Source organism: Enoplosus armatus, chromosome 10, assembly GCF_043641665.1.
Source record: "Enoplosus armatus isolate fEnoArm2 chromosome 10, fEnoArm2.hap1, whole genome shotgun sequence".
NCBI classification, from domain to species: Eukaryota; Metazoa; Chordata; class Actinopteri; order Centrarchiformes; family Enoplosidae; genus Enoplosus; species Enoplosus armatus.
Genome location: NC_092189.1, coordinates 9,215,034 through 9,230,974, shown reverse-complemented (window position 1 = coordinate 9,230,974; position 15,941 = coordinate 9,215,034). Strand labels below are relative to the sequence as shown.

The 15,941-nt window shown below is 42.8% G+C and overlaps 2 protein-coding genes across 2 annotated transcripts; both read right to left on the bottom strand.

Annotated features, from left to right (window-relative positions):
* Positions 1-2,979: 2,979 nt before the first annotated feature.
* plp1a (proteolipid protein 1a) lies at positions 2,980-7,425 on the bottom strand. The gene is made up of 6 exons (XM_070913179.1): positions 7,256-7,425; positions 6,951-7,107; positions 6,436-6,604; positions 5,275-5,348; positions 5,100-5,165; positions 2,980-3,144 (listed from the first exon to the last, which is right to left on the bottom strand). Exons 1-6 carry the CDS (start codon positions 7,423-7,425, stop codon positions 2,980-2,982), a joined length of 801 nt encoding a protein of 266 aa, XP_070769280.1.
* Positions 7,426-12,369: 4,944 nt separating this feature from the next.
* Positions 12,370-15,669, bottom strand: pcdh20l (protocadherin 20-like). The gene is made up of 2 exons (XM_070913838.1): positions 15,622-15,669; positions 12,370-15,062 (listed from the first exon to the last, which is right to left on the bottom strand). The coding sequence occupies exons 1-2, from the start codon at positions 15,667-15,669 to the stop codon at positions 12,531-12,533; spliced, it is 2,580 nt and encodes an 859-aa protein (XP_070769939.1). The 3' UTR covers positions 12,370-12,530.
* Between the last annotated feature and the right edge of the window lie 272 nt (positions 15,670-15,941).

The following is a 15,941-nucleotide window of genomic DNA, read 5'->3' as shown; positions in this document are numbered from 1 at the left end:
AATATACCAATCCTCTCTTGAAGAGCACACTCTACCATTGGCACAGCAACATACAGTTGGTCTTATAACTGGTCAACAGTCTGTTGACAACAGTCATGCGCTGATTTTTCGTAGGTTTAAGAGGGACTTTGAATTAACTTTTCTTGTTATCAGATCTTTCAGCAGAAGTGGGGAGCTAATATATTTTCTGGACTCAGACAGTGTCAGTGAGTGACAGTGTTCCAGGCAGATGTTGTGCTTGGGAACTCCCAACATCAGCATGATGACCAATATAATTGGTACGAGGAAGTTAGATGATTTCTGCACTCAAGAGGAAGATGGCGTTGTTTCGTCTTCAATAGGAAGGGAATTGTGAGCTTTAATTGTGAAGCTCTGACTGTAAGCATTGGGTACTATTCTATCTGTATCTACCACTGCACTACTGTGTAGCCGGAGGTGTCAGTTGTACGAGTTAGGCATTATCGGATCATTTTTATTTCCCGTGATTTATGTACATGGGTCTGTTTACGAAGTAAGGTTCAGTGTTTCTCAAAGTTCAAAAATAATACTGCTTTTGCTGCTGTTGTTGAAAAACTGCTGTTTATTTTTCTGTGAAGCACATTTCCTTCCTCCAACCAGTTTTTTACAGATGTGTGATATTTACATTAGGCCTCAGTGTTTGATCAAGGGCTGTTTTCCTGATGAATAGAGGTGGTTTTAATTATTTGAATTGACAATAATTTTTTATAATTATGGCTTGTTAGTAATCCTGTGTCTGCCTTGTTGATTGCGTGGCAGGCCTCAACATTCCCGTCCTTTAGCTTGGCCTATTCTGAAGGTCTCCAATGCTTTATCGATATATATTACGAACACCTTGTGCTGTCTGTCTGGTCATTGTGGGTCTCAGCTGAATGTGAAATAGCCTGAGCACAAGGATAAAGCCGTTACCACTAATGTGTGCATTGTGAATCACCTGGCCTGTCCATTCATACCGTATTGAGTGAAACATACAGCTTAATGATGTTTACTTGTTTTCAGCTGGATGGTACTTTACTTTTATTTCAATGTTTTTGCATACAGGCTTACTTACATTTGGTTTTGTCCCTTTGGTTTTACTGCTATGGGCCAGAGGGCATTGTTGTTTGCCTGTGTGGTTTGAGAAAATAATATGCCTGATTTTCAGTGCTTCAAACTGGGTTTAACATCAGTATTTTGACTGCTGCTGTGATAGTATTTTATATTTAGGCTACTCACACAACCATACCAATAAGACAAAATGTCTTCTGAATGCACAAAGTTGCTATGATTTTCATTATAGTCCATATTCTCATACCTTTCTCGTTATGTTGGAGATCTTGTGTATTCTCTCAGCCTGAGATCACATTATTTGCCTTTCAATTGAAAAATTGCATCATATTTCAGTGTGTGTGCAGACTAATGGTGAACATTACAAGAGCTTCACTGTGAAAGTGCACCGAATCCAATCAGGTACAGTCATATTTACTTATGGTCCTTTGGTTTAATGTAGGCTTATAATAAATAGCTTGTTCATATGATTACTGTGTGTTGAGTACGGGTACTCGCAGTGTATGAGAGAAACGATTAACTGTGAACTGAGTAGGGCATTTTAACAAACTCTAAAGCCTACATTAATTCAAAGCAAAACTGAGGGCTGTTAGCTTATATTATCCCTTACTGTAACATTCAGTTTTTGTCCTGTTCAGATAATGTAGCCTACCACAGTGTTTACCTGAAAACTAACTTACCTGAGAATCAGTGGGTACTTATAAGCTGGTAGCATAACCCTACAGTATGTTGCTCTCATGATGCCGTCTTATATCACTGCTACACCGTCTAATGTCAGTATTTTTTAATGTTGCTGTAATATTTATGAATGTAAAAACTAATTTCTTTGAGCTGTCCATATTAATGGCTTATGTAAATTGCAAAGGGCATTCATTTTATAATAATGTACAAAATGACACTGAACGTCTGTTTCAGCCTCAGCGCTCAACCCATGAGTGTGATTTAAGCTGTGTGAAAAATAGACTGTTCATCTTGATTATGTGTTGATCTAATGGACAATTCCCCTTACTCCTGTTTTTGCACTACGGAGGATAAGACTGGGTGTGCCAACATGCTGGCAAAGTGGTGCATACTCTCCAGTGCTTGGCTTCAAATAAAACATGCAACAAACCAAATGGAGACACTATCTTGTCTGTGGTTTCTCTGCTCACGCCTTGAAAATTCATGAGCCAAGTATGTGGCTTTAAAAATGACTTTAAAGTTTGAAAACAAAAGCTCTTAAACTATTTTTAAAACTAAAATGGGTCACACAAATTAATCAGTATACTTCAGCTCTCAACCTTTCTGCAGTCATTTTCACCATCAGGGAAAAAGCCCCAGTGTTTGCTGTGTTAAAATGAAGTGTTACTCTTTTTCTAAGCAAGATCATGAGTAAAACACAGGTCTTGAATTATTACCCCAAAAACACACCTTATTTGAATTTCATCACACATCCTTGAATGTCATTGAATGACCAAATATGTGTGGAAACCCTGAGAGACAGTGAACACTGTTTATTTCCTCTTCATTAAAAAGGATATCAAGCATGCACCGCATACTGTGAAATCAGACCTGGGCAGAATAAAAAAAAAAGTTATCATCATGTCTGCTTTTCAAACTACATCATTTTAAATCTCTGACTTAAGGTTCTATAGACATTGGTCAATGCAGAACATTAAAGGAAATCAGCCCAACCATTTAACTGTTATGGCTCAGTTGAAAAAAAAAGTTCCCCACTGCATTTCTACCATTTTATAACTTTAGATGTAACACATATAGTCTATGCTATGAAAATGTCAAAATAATGAATCGATTTAACAATTACTACCAAGTTGTACCAATAAATTGGAACACTTTACAAAAATAGTATAATTTTGAAGACCAGCTAAAGTGTGATGGTCATCATGAAAGGCTGCAGCACAACTAGAGGTGCAGTCAGGAGGTGTCTGATGTGTTTGCTGGGTATGGAGAGCACAGTATCCCTCCTCTGTCTCTCTGCAGCCTCCCATACAGGTCATAGCCTCTCCTCTCCTCTTTCGCCCTGTGCCTCAGCTTCCTCAGGTACACCTGGTACACAGCCAAGTGCAGGGAACAGTGCACCTGTGGGCACAAGAGGGGAGAATACAAAACACCTTACAAAACACCTTGGCCCCTAGATATGGCAGGAAGCCAGGGATGGTGCCAGTTAAACACAGACACTACAGCAGACACTGCACTTTCACAGACTACAAACAAATGTTTTCAGAGGCACTCGGCACAAATACTTCAAAAGAATATTCTTTTTATTATCAAATTTTACCAACACAAAAAAAAAAATCATCAAACAGCCAGCGGCCGCTTAACAAATCCACCACTCACAGCTGGGTAAAGCTTCCACCAAATAGAATAATCTACTTATTATGTTGCAAAAGGTTTTGTTAGTAATACCCAAAGTGTAGAAGTAGTAGTAAATTCAGCTACATTAAGTAAAAAGATGTGTTATACAATAACTACAACAAAATTCCTAAAGAATTAGAGACAAAACAAAGCTGTCCTATCTCTATAAAAAGTACCTCAGGCATGCATTAACAGCAGGGGGGACTCACACCTCAACAATGTGTTTTGGGTCAAATAATATGAGGTCACTCCATAAGTTAGCACCTAGTGCTTTTGCCATCTCAAAATTATGAGAGAAACAATTTTCAGACCTTTCTAGATCAGAACTAAACAAGTATGTCCCTTTGTCAGAAAGAAACTATTTAAAATCATCTAAAATTCCTTCAGTCCCCTCACTCTGAATCCATCAATATTCGGAGGGAGGTGGGGGTCATGCAGCAGCATGTGGATGGTGCTGTGTGCGTGGTTGTTGTCCCAGAAGAGCTGCATTGAGGCTTCAGAGAGGTCTAACCCTCTCTTTGTCTGGAGGACCCTCTCCCTTGACGTGTAATATAACCCTTGGCCGAGACTCGTAGCGCAGGTGGCCCCCGCAACTGGCTCCTTATTGGCTGGCTTTTAAAAACAGGCATGACTCCATTGTTGAGGCTTTTCTCCAGCCCGTGAGAAAAGTCCTGAGGTCAGCGTGAGACTGCAAATGCGTGCTTGGCTGCCACCATGGCAACCAGATGTGAGGGATGGAAACCATGGCAACCTATAATCCCTATTCTCTGTAACAGCTGCATTCTAGCTGCACATGTGTTGCAAATCGGTGGTTATTTCTTATATATGTTAATTCATTCGGGGTATGTTATTTGTAGTTTGAGTGCAACGGGAAGCAGAAAAGAATTTTAGACACTAGCCTCAGCAAACAAGAGCAATAATTTACAAATATTTTGGTGACATGGCATTGGAAATCCTGAAATAAGACTTACTGCATGTAAAAGCAGCAGACAAACCTCACATACATAAAAAGAAGAATAAACAATAACATTCTTCCCAAAAAGAAAAGTAAAAATATAAAAAGACAACATTTTTAAGAGTCCGTGACCACAGGCGGTTCTGTGCAGATGATGTGGAAGGATTGTTGCCGTCCCTTTAGATCCCCATGTTGGTGGTGAAGTAGTGATAGAGCAGACAGGAAGCTGGTGAGCCTAACACCGTGCACCTATGCCCTTTCTCCCCAGATACCGCAGAACCGCAAAGTTATAGGTGGTTGACACAGTATAGGTCAGCTATGGAAGGACAAGCAGAGACAGGAAGTGTCAGAACAGATGTGAAGAGAAGAAAAAGCATCCAGAAACTCTACAAATAAGAAAGAAACATGATGAACTGCTAATGACATTAATTTGATAGCAGATACCATCCATATAGCAGCTTTTGTAATGGAGCATGCGAGTATAATGGGTACGCCATTTGCCTGGCTGGAAAACCACCAGACATTACGGCATAATTATGATGTTTGTGTCAGCTGAGAAAGAGGAACAGAGAGCAATAGTACAAAAGTCATCAGTCATGGAGGCCTGAGATGCCTCGCCGCCTACACTTTGAGCGTCACTAAGTCACATGAGCCATAACACTATTGTTGTACCCCACTGTGGAAGTGCAGCCAAATTGGCCCCGGCTGAAGCATAATCACTCACCAGAGCCAAGAGAGTGATGCCCGCACCGGCGAAGGCAGCAATGTAGAGGTCATAGGTCATTCGGTACTGATAGGAAGAGATTTGCATTAATGGTGATTATATGTCATCTTCATTTTTATGTCAGGCAAATTGTACAAACATGACTGCAGAGCTTGATATATTTCCTGGTTCTTACCTCTCTGGTCTTGCAAACAGTGGACAGAGTTATACCACAAGCTTTCCCTGGCACTGCATTCCATGGCAGGAGCCCTGTTAAAGAAAGTCAAATTTATCTCTCTTGTACGAGACAATCAAAGGATAAAGATGGCCTTAGTCTATATTTTTGTCATTGTCTACAAATTACATGAAAAGACCAAAACTAACTTCCTATCTTTTCTGTGGCACTCAAACGCCTACTCGTTACTATTGACATGTTTAAAAACAGGTCATAAATATATAGATTCATTTTTAAAAAGGGTTAAGTAAATAGTGCATTCCTTGGGGACTATTTTCAGCTGCAGATTAATACACACTTGATGAGCTAGTGAGTGTTAATGCCATCAGGGCAGTGTATGTGGGATCAACTCATAAAAATACAGTGGCCTGTGTTCATGGTAATGAAGGAACATGTCTCCCAGTGCAACAGTGTGGCTCATTGTGTGACAGATGTGTTTCAACCACACTCTGAGGCTCTAGCGATGGCAATGATGGACTGTTGGTCGACCAGACTGAAATATCTCAACAACTATTGGCTGGAATTTTGTACAGGCATTCATGGACCCCATCCTACTGACTTTAGTAATCCCCCGACTTCTCCTCTAATGCCACCATGAGGTTGATATTTTTGGATTTTGGTGAAATGTCTGGACTATTGGATGGATTTCCATGAAATCTGGTGCAAACATTCATGGTCCCCTCAAGATGAAATTTAATAACTTTGGTGATCCCCTTACTTTTCATCTAGTGCCATCTCAGGTGTTGATACAGCCTCAGCTGTACTTTGTGTTTAGTGCCAATTATTTGCAACACACTAGAGCAAGATGGTGAACATGGTAAGCATTATACCTGCTAAGAATCAGCATGTTAGCAATGTCACTGCGAGCATGTTAGCATGCTGACTTTAGCATCTGTGCCTTCTGGTGCAGCTTCACAGAGCTGTCTGTAGACTCTTAGTCTTGTTAATAGTTTTTGGACAACAATGGAGGTCAGGCACAGAGGAATATGCTGTGGTTACACAGGCTGTTAGCAGGAAACATTCATTATTGGTTTTGGTCTTTTTACAGGATTTGTTAACAATAAGAAAAATATAGAATATCACCAGACTTCTTCCATAATAGAATACAATTAGTCTTGTTACCATATTGCCTTGCATCAACACAGAGCTGGTTGATGCTCGCTGGGGTCTCAGTCAGAACATCAATGGTGTGGCAGGTGGCATCCATGTTGTAGAAGAAGTACACAGGCAGGGCCGAGAGGGCAAACACCAACAGCCACAGCACAGCTAGTACATATGTCATCACTATAAACTGTATGGAGCAGGGAGCAGAATAAATGTTAAGGTGCATCGTCATAATAAACACAAGTAATCCAAGAGAGTGTTTTTATGAGCAGTGACTCACTTAGTGACCACATTTACTTTTTTTTCTGATTAGCTTTTCTTATTATCTCACTCTGTTCTCCTTCTCTTCTTCTTCCAACCACTCAGCCCCCCAACCGCTCAAACACTCACTGTATGCTTATCTTTGCATGTCCCCAAAAGGTTTTTAGCAGCTTTAAGATTTTCGGCTCAGCACCCACCAGGGAGTGATATGTGTATTAATCCCATCCAATCTCTCCAATCCCCTTTACTTGTCCCACTCTGGGCCCTCTCACCGAGGAGCTGAGGCAGCGGCCACACATGGTGCTCCTGAACTCTCCAAAGGTTTGCTTGGCAGCGCTCGTTGTGTAGAAGCCCTCAGCCAACAGCACAATGCAGTAGAGGAAGAAAAAGGAGGCCAAACCATAGATGACATACTGGAAATATTGAATGCTGAGAAGGAGGAGGAAAAGGAAAAAGTCAAAATTCAGGGTTACAAAGAACCTAAACCTGCTGAATAGAGACTACAGCCCGAGAAATCCCACAGCAAGGTTAAAAAGATGTCACTCTAATGATGGAAATGCTTCAATTTAACACTCACATGTAGGCAAGGGTGATGTAGTCCTGAAGATTACGGGCAAAGTAAGTCTCGATGAGTCTCTCTGTCTCTGTGAGTGCCTGGTGCCCACAACCGCAGAAGAGGGCAATGCCAGAGAAACACAGCAGTGTGGCGACCAGGGAGCAGTATGGCACCCCACCCAAACAGCGCATACAGCAGTCATAGCAACCTGTTAGCCAAGACGCAGCACCATGAAAGTCAGGGCACATAATTAACTGATGCAATATGACAGACAGCAGAGAAGAAGCACTTTGTTCCAATGTACAAATTATGCACAGAGGAATACTTTAAGGTAGGTGCTTTCTTGTAAAGTTGGAATTTCTTTTTTTACTCTTTCCACTTAGTCAAGTTAATATGAACGTGCTGCAACCTGTAAAAATATTTGCTCACTTAACTCTGGTGGTGGCCATGCAGATAGTTTTGGTTGTATTTGTTCTGGTTTTGAGTTATCCCTCTATGAGATGAGATTTTTGCCTCCACCCCAATGCAGTGAAGGTGAGTGAAATTTTGTTTGTGCTGCTTGAAAATAAAGAATATTTATCTATTGTTCTTTTCGCCTAAAGGTGTCCACAAATAATGATCAAGCATCTATCACAGTTTCTCAGAGCCCAAGGTGACATCTTCAAAAGTCTTGTTTTGTCAAAAAAAGATTCAGTTTACAAATGATATAAAAACAGATAAAAAGCAGCAAATCATCACACTGAAGAGGCTGGAATCTGCTTGATAATTAACTAATACTATGACTATATTATCAACATTGTTGGTGATTATTATTTTCTGTGGATCCACAAATCAGCTGTCTCAGCACTACGCAAAACACTCAACTTCTAACTCCAGAGACAATTCTTCTGTTATGCTGGATAATTCCCAGAACACACTGTCAACAGTTTTGATAATGACAGTGAATGGTGGGAACACCACACAAAATTCCATTGAATTGAGGTGGAGGCATAAATCTTAGAGATGGAACCCGGACACATAATACTGAAACTATCTGCATACCTAGATAGCACAAGGAGTAAGTAAGATTACTGTGATTCATTTTGACCCAACCCTCTAAAGAAAATATGTTCATGCTACTTTGTCACTATGGATCGAGCAGCCGCTGTAAACACATGCGCTCCCTCAAAGTAAAGCTGTGCATTCTCTCCGATAGTCATGTGCTGTTTGAATGGATGCCAATGGCCAAGGGCATGGGGATGTGTCTGCTCTGACCCCAGCTCGCACCCTGACTCCATTCACCAGCCAGCATGGGGAGTGTGAGAAAAGGGGGAGGACAGAGAGGAGAGACAAAGTGAAAGAGAGAGAGAGGCTGCTTTTGTGGCTGCAGAGACAACAGTCTTTGTCCCACAGCATCATGGGGGTACAAGGGCCACCAATGTCAAGCAAACAAAGGCCAGAGGCACCTCTATGCCTGACACACACACACACACACACATGCGCACACTCATAGACTTCCTTCTGGGGAGACACAGGAACAAGAAAGTGGTGGTGGGGGAGCAGTCTGTGCTCGAAGAGGATGGAGAGGCAAATCTATAAACAAACAATGCAACTGTGTGCATGTGTGCCATTACACGCTTGCATGCATGCATCCACACAGACACGCACAATGGAGGCAGACAGACTGTGGTTGGTACCATTACAGTAAACACAGATGGCAGGAGGGGCAAATAGATAGCTCTTTAATTGAACACATCTACATGGCTGTGTGTGTGAGAGAAACAGGGAAACTGTGATCAGTCATTCAGATAGCGTAACTTTACTATGGTATGGAAGAGGGAGAAAACTAGCAAATAACAGACACACATTTTCACTATTGTTATATTAGGAAGGAAGTAAATGAAAGTAGGTACATTTCTATGTGCACAAAGAATGACCACCACAAGAAGCTGACAGAATGCACACGAACCACAGCTTTAAACAGAACCAGTAGGCTATTAACCTTCAGATAGGCTGCACCTTGTACCGATTAACTAACGACACCACCTGCCTGAGCAAACACCTGAAGCCCTGCGAACCACAGCTGCCCACTGTCTCTCGCTTGTGACTCAAATGAAAATACAGGCCTCGTGTTGGTAAAAAAAAAAAAAAAAAAAAAAAATTGCAAAGCAGAGGCCAACTTTGGCTCTTTAAAAATTGAGAAAGATTGCGACCGAAAGCAAATGCGACAAGGCTCCTCCTGAAAAGTAGCTCTGCCATCTCAAGCATGAAATAAAATCTCATAATATCAGTGGAGCATCAGCCGGTGAGTAGCCGACCTCTAAACTGACAAAAAACAAAACTTAATAACTTCTGATGCCCTCTCACAGTCCCATTCATATCAAGCGCGCAATCACATCAAATAAAATGCAGATTTGATAGCATGACTTATTCTATCTGCCAAAAGCCAATAAAGGCAGATTCCAGCGGCTGCAGTTTCTTACCCATGTCTGGAAGGATGCGTTCAGGACTTGTTGGCTATACTGCTGCCTGCACTGCAGCTGGTCCGCTGATGATATGCGCGACTTGTCTTCGGCCCCCGTATATCAATCTCAACTCGCTTTCTGTTCCCCCAACAATGGACAGAGCCGCTGATGACTGCTAGTGCAATCTTAAAGAAACAATGTCGCTTTTCAATGAACTTCAGGGCGGAGAATAATGAAGAGGTCAAGGTTCTTACGCTTGCAGAAATTTCCTTCGTTCATTGTGGACGCATATTTGCATACATAGAGAGGGAAAGCAACTTGCAACTTCTTATGCAAATACAGAAGAAGAAGGAAAGTTTTTTTTTCCATGGAAAGAAATAACTTTTCCTCCTCTGTGAGATGGATTTCCAGACTCTTTGGCATACAGTCCCTGGTTCGCTAAGGCCTTGTGTTTTAAAAGCCCATGGCAACATTGTCAGCCTGATAAATAAAACCAAATGAGAAACAGCTCATGAATCATGCAGATAGTCTATGGGAATGATGAGAAGCTGCATGTCCATGGACAGTGAAGGTGATTTGTCTGCACTTACACCATCAATATGAGCCTGTGGACAGTCAGGGGATGCTCACCAGACTTATAGGAGACTGTCAGATACTATCTGTTTGACTGCAGTGTTTGAGAGCACTGAACATGAAAGATCACAGCTGGCAAAACCGATATGTGCTTCATATCAGTTATCTCTTAAATGGGTCCATTTAGTCCTTTCAAAAGCAGGCTTAAAGTGGCATTCACAGACCATGAATATGTGGATAACTCAACTTTTGATAAAGTCAGATAGTGCCTTTTAAGCTGGATAGTTGAGGGGCAATGAGGGGTATTTCTCAGCATCACTGCAGAGAGTCTCTTTGATTAGAAAAACATCACTGGTATTTTAATTAGACTGGATTGTTATGTCATTTGTGATCACAAAACCCCTGATGTGTATCTCAGAAATAATCCACTGGGTATTTGGGTTGGTGCCAGCTGGTCTCTTCGTCCATGTCTCATGCAACCCCATAACCCACTATCAAATGTTCAACTTGAGGGGGGGGAAAAATTGATTAAAATGCGATGTGTTGTGAGCTGAGCAGAGCAGCGTGCAGCAGGGAAACATCACTGATCTCAGGCGACCTGACGGTGGCGGAGTGAGAGACTGTCCTCTGATTCATCTCCACCCTCTGGCCAAACACCAGAAATAAAGAGCCAGATTTGGCTTCATCTATGCCCAGTAGATGGCAGGCTTTCTCCTGCCACAGCTTTTGTACAGTAGCAGGCACATGAGGAGGTTTATCCCACAATACTATTCATTTTTATGAGAAAAGTCAGTTTTGTCAAGACACATATCTAAACCACATGCTCCAAAAATATCCAGTCTGTAAGAATGTTAGATATTTAGTCAACCACGTCAGAAATGTGTTTGACCTTTTTTCTGCTTTTGAACCACAATAGGCCTGATTTAATATTAATATGTATATGTTTTAATCTAATGGAATCTGCAGTTCCTTATGTGAAGATGCTTCTTTAATTTGTAATTGTATTATGGGGCTCTTTATTTCCTCTCAGCTAATGTAGTTAGTCTCACAGTACAGCTCTATTAGATTATTTATTTTTGAGCTGCTGCCTCAGAAATCCTCAGAGAAACATGGTCATGTTATACAAGCCTTGTTCTTCCACTAACCAGGTTGTCGTACATTGTGTTTTACAGGCTCTGGCTCGTGGCTTTCCTCCTTTCCTCTCACACAGGTGTATCTTGAAAGGATCACTCAATAGTTTATGATACCGTAAAGATAAAAAATTATGTCTTTAGTGAAAGCTGAAACAATTAGCCTGCCCTCTTTGGGTAATTGTGTGTTCACGGATTTGCAAACACATTTTACCTTGACTCATTCATACTTTATGCATCACTTAACCTGGTTTGATATCTCAATTGTTCCCCAGCATACAAATGTATCAGTAACACATGAGAGCGACTTCCTTTTGTAAAGATTTCTTTGAACACAGTGTGATTTCACTGCAAACATCTGTCATGAAAACAAAAAGCCTGTTGGGTTGTTGGGTGCAGCACAGTAGGTTTTCTGCTTTTTTGGGTGCCATCCAGCGCTCTGGGTAAGAAACAATGCTATCAGATGACAGGTGTGAGGCGGTGACTTGAGATGGTGGTGTGGCCTTCCCTCTGCTGCCTCTCACCTGTCCACAGCCGTGCTCCGCTTTCCTGTGGTGGTCTCAGAGCTGCTTCTTGAGAGACTTTCATCACCTCCCCACTGCAGGAACATTAAAGCCTTTTGTGTGTCTAAATACTTTAGACTCCCCATCACTCAGGGTCGGAAATCTGAGAAAGGCCCAATCAACTTAGCGGACCATTACCTCAGTCGTCTTCTTGCTGCAGGGGTCATGGAGAATAATCCCTGACTATAATGACTTTTTAGCAATGCCTTACTGTGATATGCTCTATCTTATGGTGGCTAATACTGTACACATCACCTGCATGTGTCAAATTACACTGTTTCTACATAGAGCAAGTCTCTGCTCGTAACTTCAAATACTTCACCTATCAGATCAGCGTTTATATGCATTCCTGGTAGTTTACAGAGATCTTTATCAGAAAATGGATCAGCTTTATTTCCACAGACATTTGCATTTTTGTAGTTGACAAATGTTTGAGTACACTGTGTATCAGAATAATTCAACAAATTTGATTATTAAAATGCAAGAAGCCTTTGACAAATATTAAGAATGTCTTTAATTCGCACGCTGATTTCATCCTCGACACAGTGCGACTGAGGATTACACACACATTGCTTGCTTTAATCTGTTAGTCATCAGAGTAATATTTGTCTTTGAGCCTGAGTGGAATCTCATTCTCCTCAAAGTGCCCCCTCTTGTTCTGTAGTAGACTCCTTCTCCTCTGCTTCAGGTAGAAAACAGCTGTCACCACGAGCAAACATGTGGATGCCAGCATCATACCCAGGCCTACTAACACCGTCATCCGAACAGATCTGGTGTCCTCCACCTCACAGATGGAGGACTTTGAGGGGGTTTGAACCAAGTCAGGTGTCCCCGTCCAGGTGGGCGCCCTGTCCAAGTGGCAGGGCTCCATGCTTTCATTGACCAACAGATTGACCCAGACAGTGGTATAAAGTGGAGTTGGTTTCCCCCCATCTCTGACCACAATGAACAGGTGATGCATCCCCAGGTCCTTCCGTAGAAGTTGCTGAGCTACAGTGATGTTCCCTGACCTTGAATCCACGTGGAAGGGGGCGTTGTTTTGCGCTGGCTCTGGTGCCACAACAGTGTATGTAATCTCAGAATTCAGCCCTGAGTCCTCGTCGATGGCATAGATCTTTGTTACTATGGTGCCTGCTATGGTTGCTGGAGAGACAGTCTGGCATGAGAAGTTGCTGCTGGGAATGATCACTTTTGGCTGGTTGTCATTGATGTCCCCCACAAAGATAGTTACCCTGGCAGTGGAAGTCAAAGCGACCGGGTGCCCATGATCGTTGGCCAGCAGGTAGAGTTCATAGTGGTCCTCTGTCTCGCGGTCCAAGTTGGTGGTGGTGCACAATATCCCCTGGGTGTTATTCACAACAAAAGGTCCACTGCTGTTTACAACATGCAACTCTGTGTTCCCATTCTTCCCTTCGTCTGGGTCTGTCACCCCTACCCTCCCCACCTGGGTGGATGGTGGTACATCCTCAGGAATGAAAAAGATGAAGTGAGGGGTTAGAAAAACAGGCGCATTGTCATTCTGGTCCAGAACACGAATGGATATTGTGGCCACTGACTCCAAGGCAGGAGAGCCACTATCCTCTGCAAACACGGTGAGTTTGTGTACACCCTGCTGTTCCCTATCCAGAGAGGCTGATACAGACAGTTGACCAGTCACGGGATCAATGTTAAAGATGGTAGATGTATGTTTGTCCAGCCTGTAGGTCACCCTGCCATTGTATCCACTGTCTGCATCTGAGGCTGAGACCTGCAGCAGTGACATCCCCGGCTGGTTGTTTTCCTCCACCTCCAGCTGATAGTGAGACTGGAGAAAATGTGGAGCATTATCATTGACATCTGCCACCATCACCCTTATCACACGCCTGGAAGGAGTGATCACAGACCCTTCTGCTGATCTCCCATGCACTACCACAGAAATTTGATGTGCACTTTTCATCTCATAGTCTAGGGGCTTTGATGTGGAAAGCAGATATTTGCCATTCTGTGGGCTCAAAGTGAACGGCACTTCACTCTCAATGGCAAGGGATGAGCCTTTAAAGCTGCTGTCACCCTCAAGCTCTAAAACAGCTAAGACGGTGGGGGGCTGGTTCTCTGGTAACACCAGAGTCTGGTTTTGATGCTCCGCTATGAACCTGATCTTGATCGTCAGCTCCTGGTTCGCCTTGGGGAGCACGGATATGGTTACCTGAGTGTCTGCTGGGGGGCAGTGATGGCCACTAGCTAACACTTTCAACAGCAGCTCCTCGGAGTTGTCACTCTGGAGGTCCTGTGTTAGTGTGATGTACCCAGAGAGGCTGTCGAGGCTAAAGAGCTTCTTGGCCCGCTCAGAGACTTTGGGACTGAGGGAGTAAACTATGGCAGCATTCGGGCCTGAATCTGGGTCTGTGGCTCTGACCTGAGCAACCAGCATGTTCTTCAGGGAGTCTCCGGGGATGGTGACACTGCGGGGGCTGTTAGAGCTGAAGCTTGGACAGTTGTCATTAACATCTGTCACTGTGACTATTAAAGTTGCTGAAGCACTTAAAGGGTCTGAGCCGCAGTCAGTGGCCACCAGCACCATCTGATACAGCTCCCGAGTCTCCCTATCCAGAGCCGTTTGCACAACCAGCATGATGACAGACCCGTCTTCTTCGACCTTTAAACCGAAAACTCCATCAGAATCTTCTAGGCGATAATGCAGCTCGCCATTGCGCCCCGCATCCGTGTCCTGAGCCAGGTCATCCAATAAGAAACTGGTCGCCACAGTCACGTCCTCAGACACCTTCAGGTGTATTTCACTGTTTTCAAAATGAGGTGCATTGTCATTGATGTCCTCTATGATCACAGGAAACTGTATAAGGTCTCCTGAGGGCCCCACGACAGCATTGTGCAGAATAATGCATTCCTCAGCTTTTGTCTCCTCGGGGCAGAGGGCCTCGCGATCCATCTTTTGCTCAGTGGTGTAGAAATTCCCGGTGTTTTTGTCCATCCAGAGATACTCCTGGGTCAGGAGCTGGTACGGAGGTGAAAAGTGTTTACTAAGTGACCCCGCCAGATAACCAGGCTCCTGTTCCTCTGGGATAGAAAACCGGACAGAACCACATATGATCTGCTGGAGATGGACCACAACCAGCAGATTCTGACGGGAGAAAAAACAAACTGTGAGCACTAATTATTATTTTTTTTGTTTCTAAAAAGGACCAGTACTTTTTATTTTGGTTATGATTTGAAATTCTTTCTGTTGCACTTGAAACTGACAGAGTATAGAAGCTTTCCCTGGTGGTGATAAGGTTTAAACTTCATGCTTCAGTGAACTCTTTTAAAAGCAGGCAACTGCACAATGAAGGTAATATGATGCCCCTCGCTTATCTTCAGCCAATTACTCTCACACACAAATAACACACACAAAAAACAAAAAGCAAACAGCAATGTGTTTGCCATAACAATGCCACCTACCTCCAACACATTTGCATATATTTAAGCATTTTCACGAATATTTTATCAGTTTTACTTTTTAATCTTTAAGAGGCTCTGAATGTAACCCAAAAAGTCCGCAGTGCCTCTCTGTCACACATTCTGTGCATTTCTATTTTTCAGAATTGCACACTAAAGAACCCTTTCACTCAATCAGAAACACTGACACAGTAATAAGATACCATCAGAATGGATCATCCCGGCATTGCTTTTGACTCACTGACCTGCAGTCGTCCAGCCCAGTTCATATTATCAGGAGTCCCATGGCCCATTGCCCTCACATGTTACCCAAGTTCCCCGGCAGCAAGTGAACACTGAGGACAGACACAGCAACCTAAACCTACACAGCTGAAGGCATGAGTCATTACACGCCCCTCCTACAACACTTACCTTGCGTGTCAGGCTGACACAGGAGAAGTCAGAAGAACAACAGGTTTATCTGCATGCATTGAACACATCTTTTTGAAGCAACTCATGTGTTGCCAAAAAATAAAACAATGAGTAAGCACGGGGCTATGTTTTCTTTCCTCTAAACTATATGGGA

Coding starts and splice junctions, on each gene's coding strand:
- plp1a (XM_070913179.1), bottom strand. CDS start 7,425: ATGCGCTGTTTGGGTGGGGTGCCATACTGCTCCCTGGTCGCCACACTG. Junction 7,108..7,255: donor TACATCACCCTTGCCTACAT/GTGAGTGTTAAA, acceptor CCTCCTTCTCAG/CATTCAATATTTCCAGTATG. Junction 5,349..6,435: donor TGTTGATGCAAGGCAATATG/GTAACAAGACTA, acceptor TTTCTTTAACAG/GGCTCCTGCCATGGAATGCA.
- pcdh20l (XM_070913838.1), bottom strand. CDS start 15,669: ATGGGCCATGGGACTCCTGATAATATGAACTGGGCTGGACGACTGCAG. Junction 15,063..15,621: donor ACTGGGCTGGACGACTGCAG/GTCAGTGAGTCA, acceptor TTCTCCCGTCAG/AATCTGCTGGTTGTGGTCCA.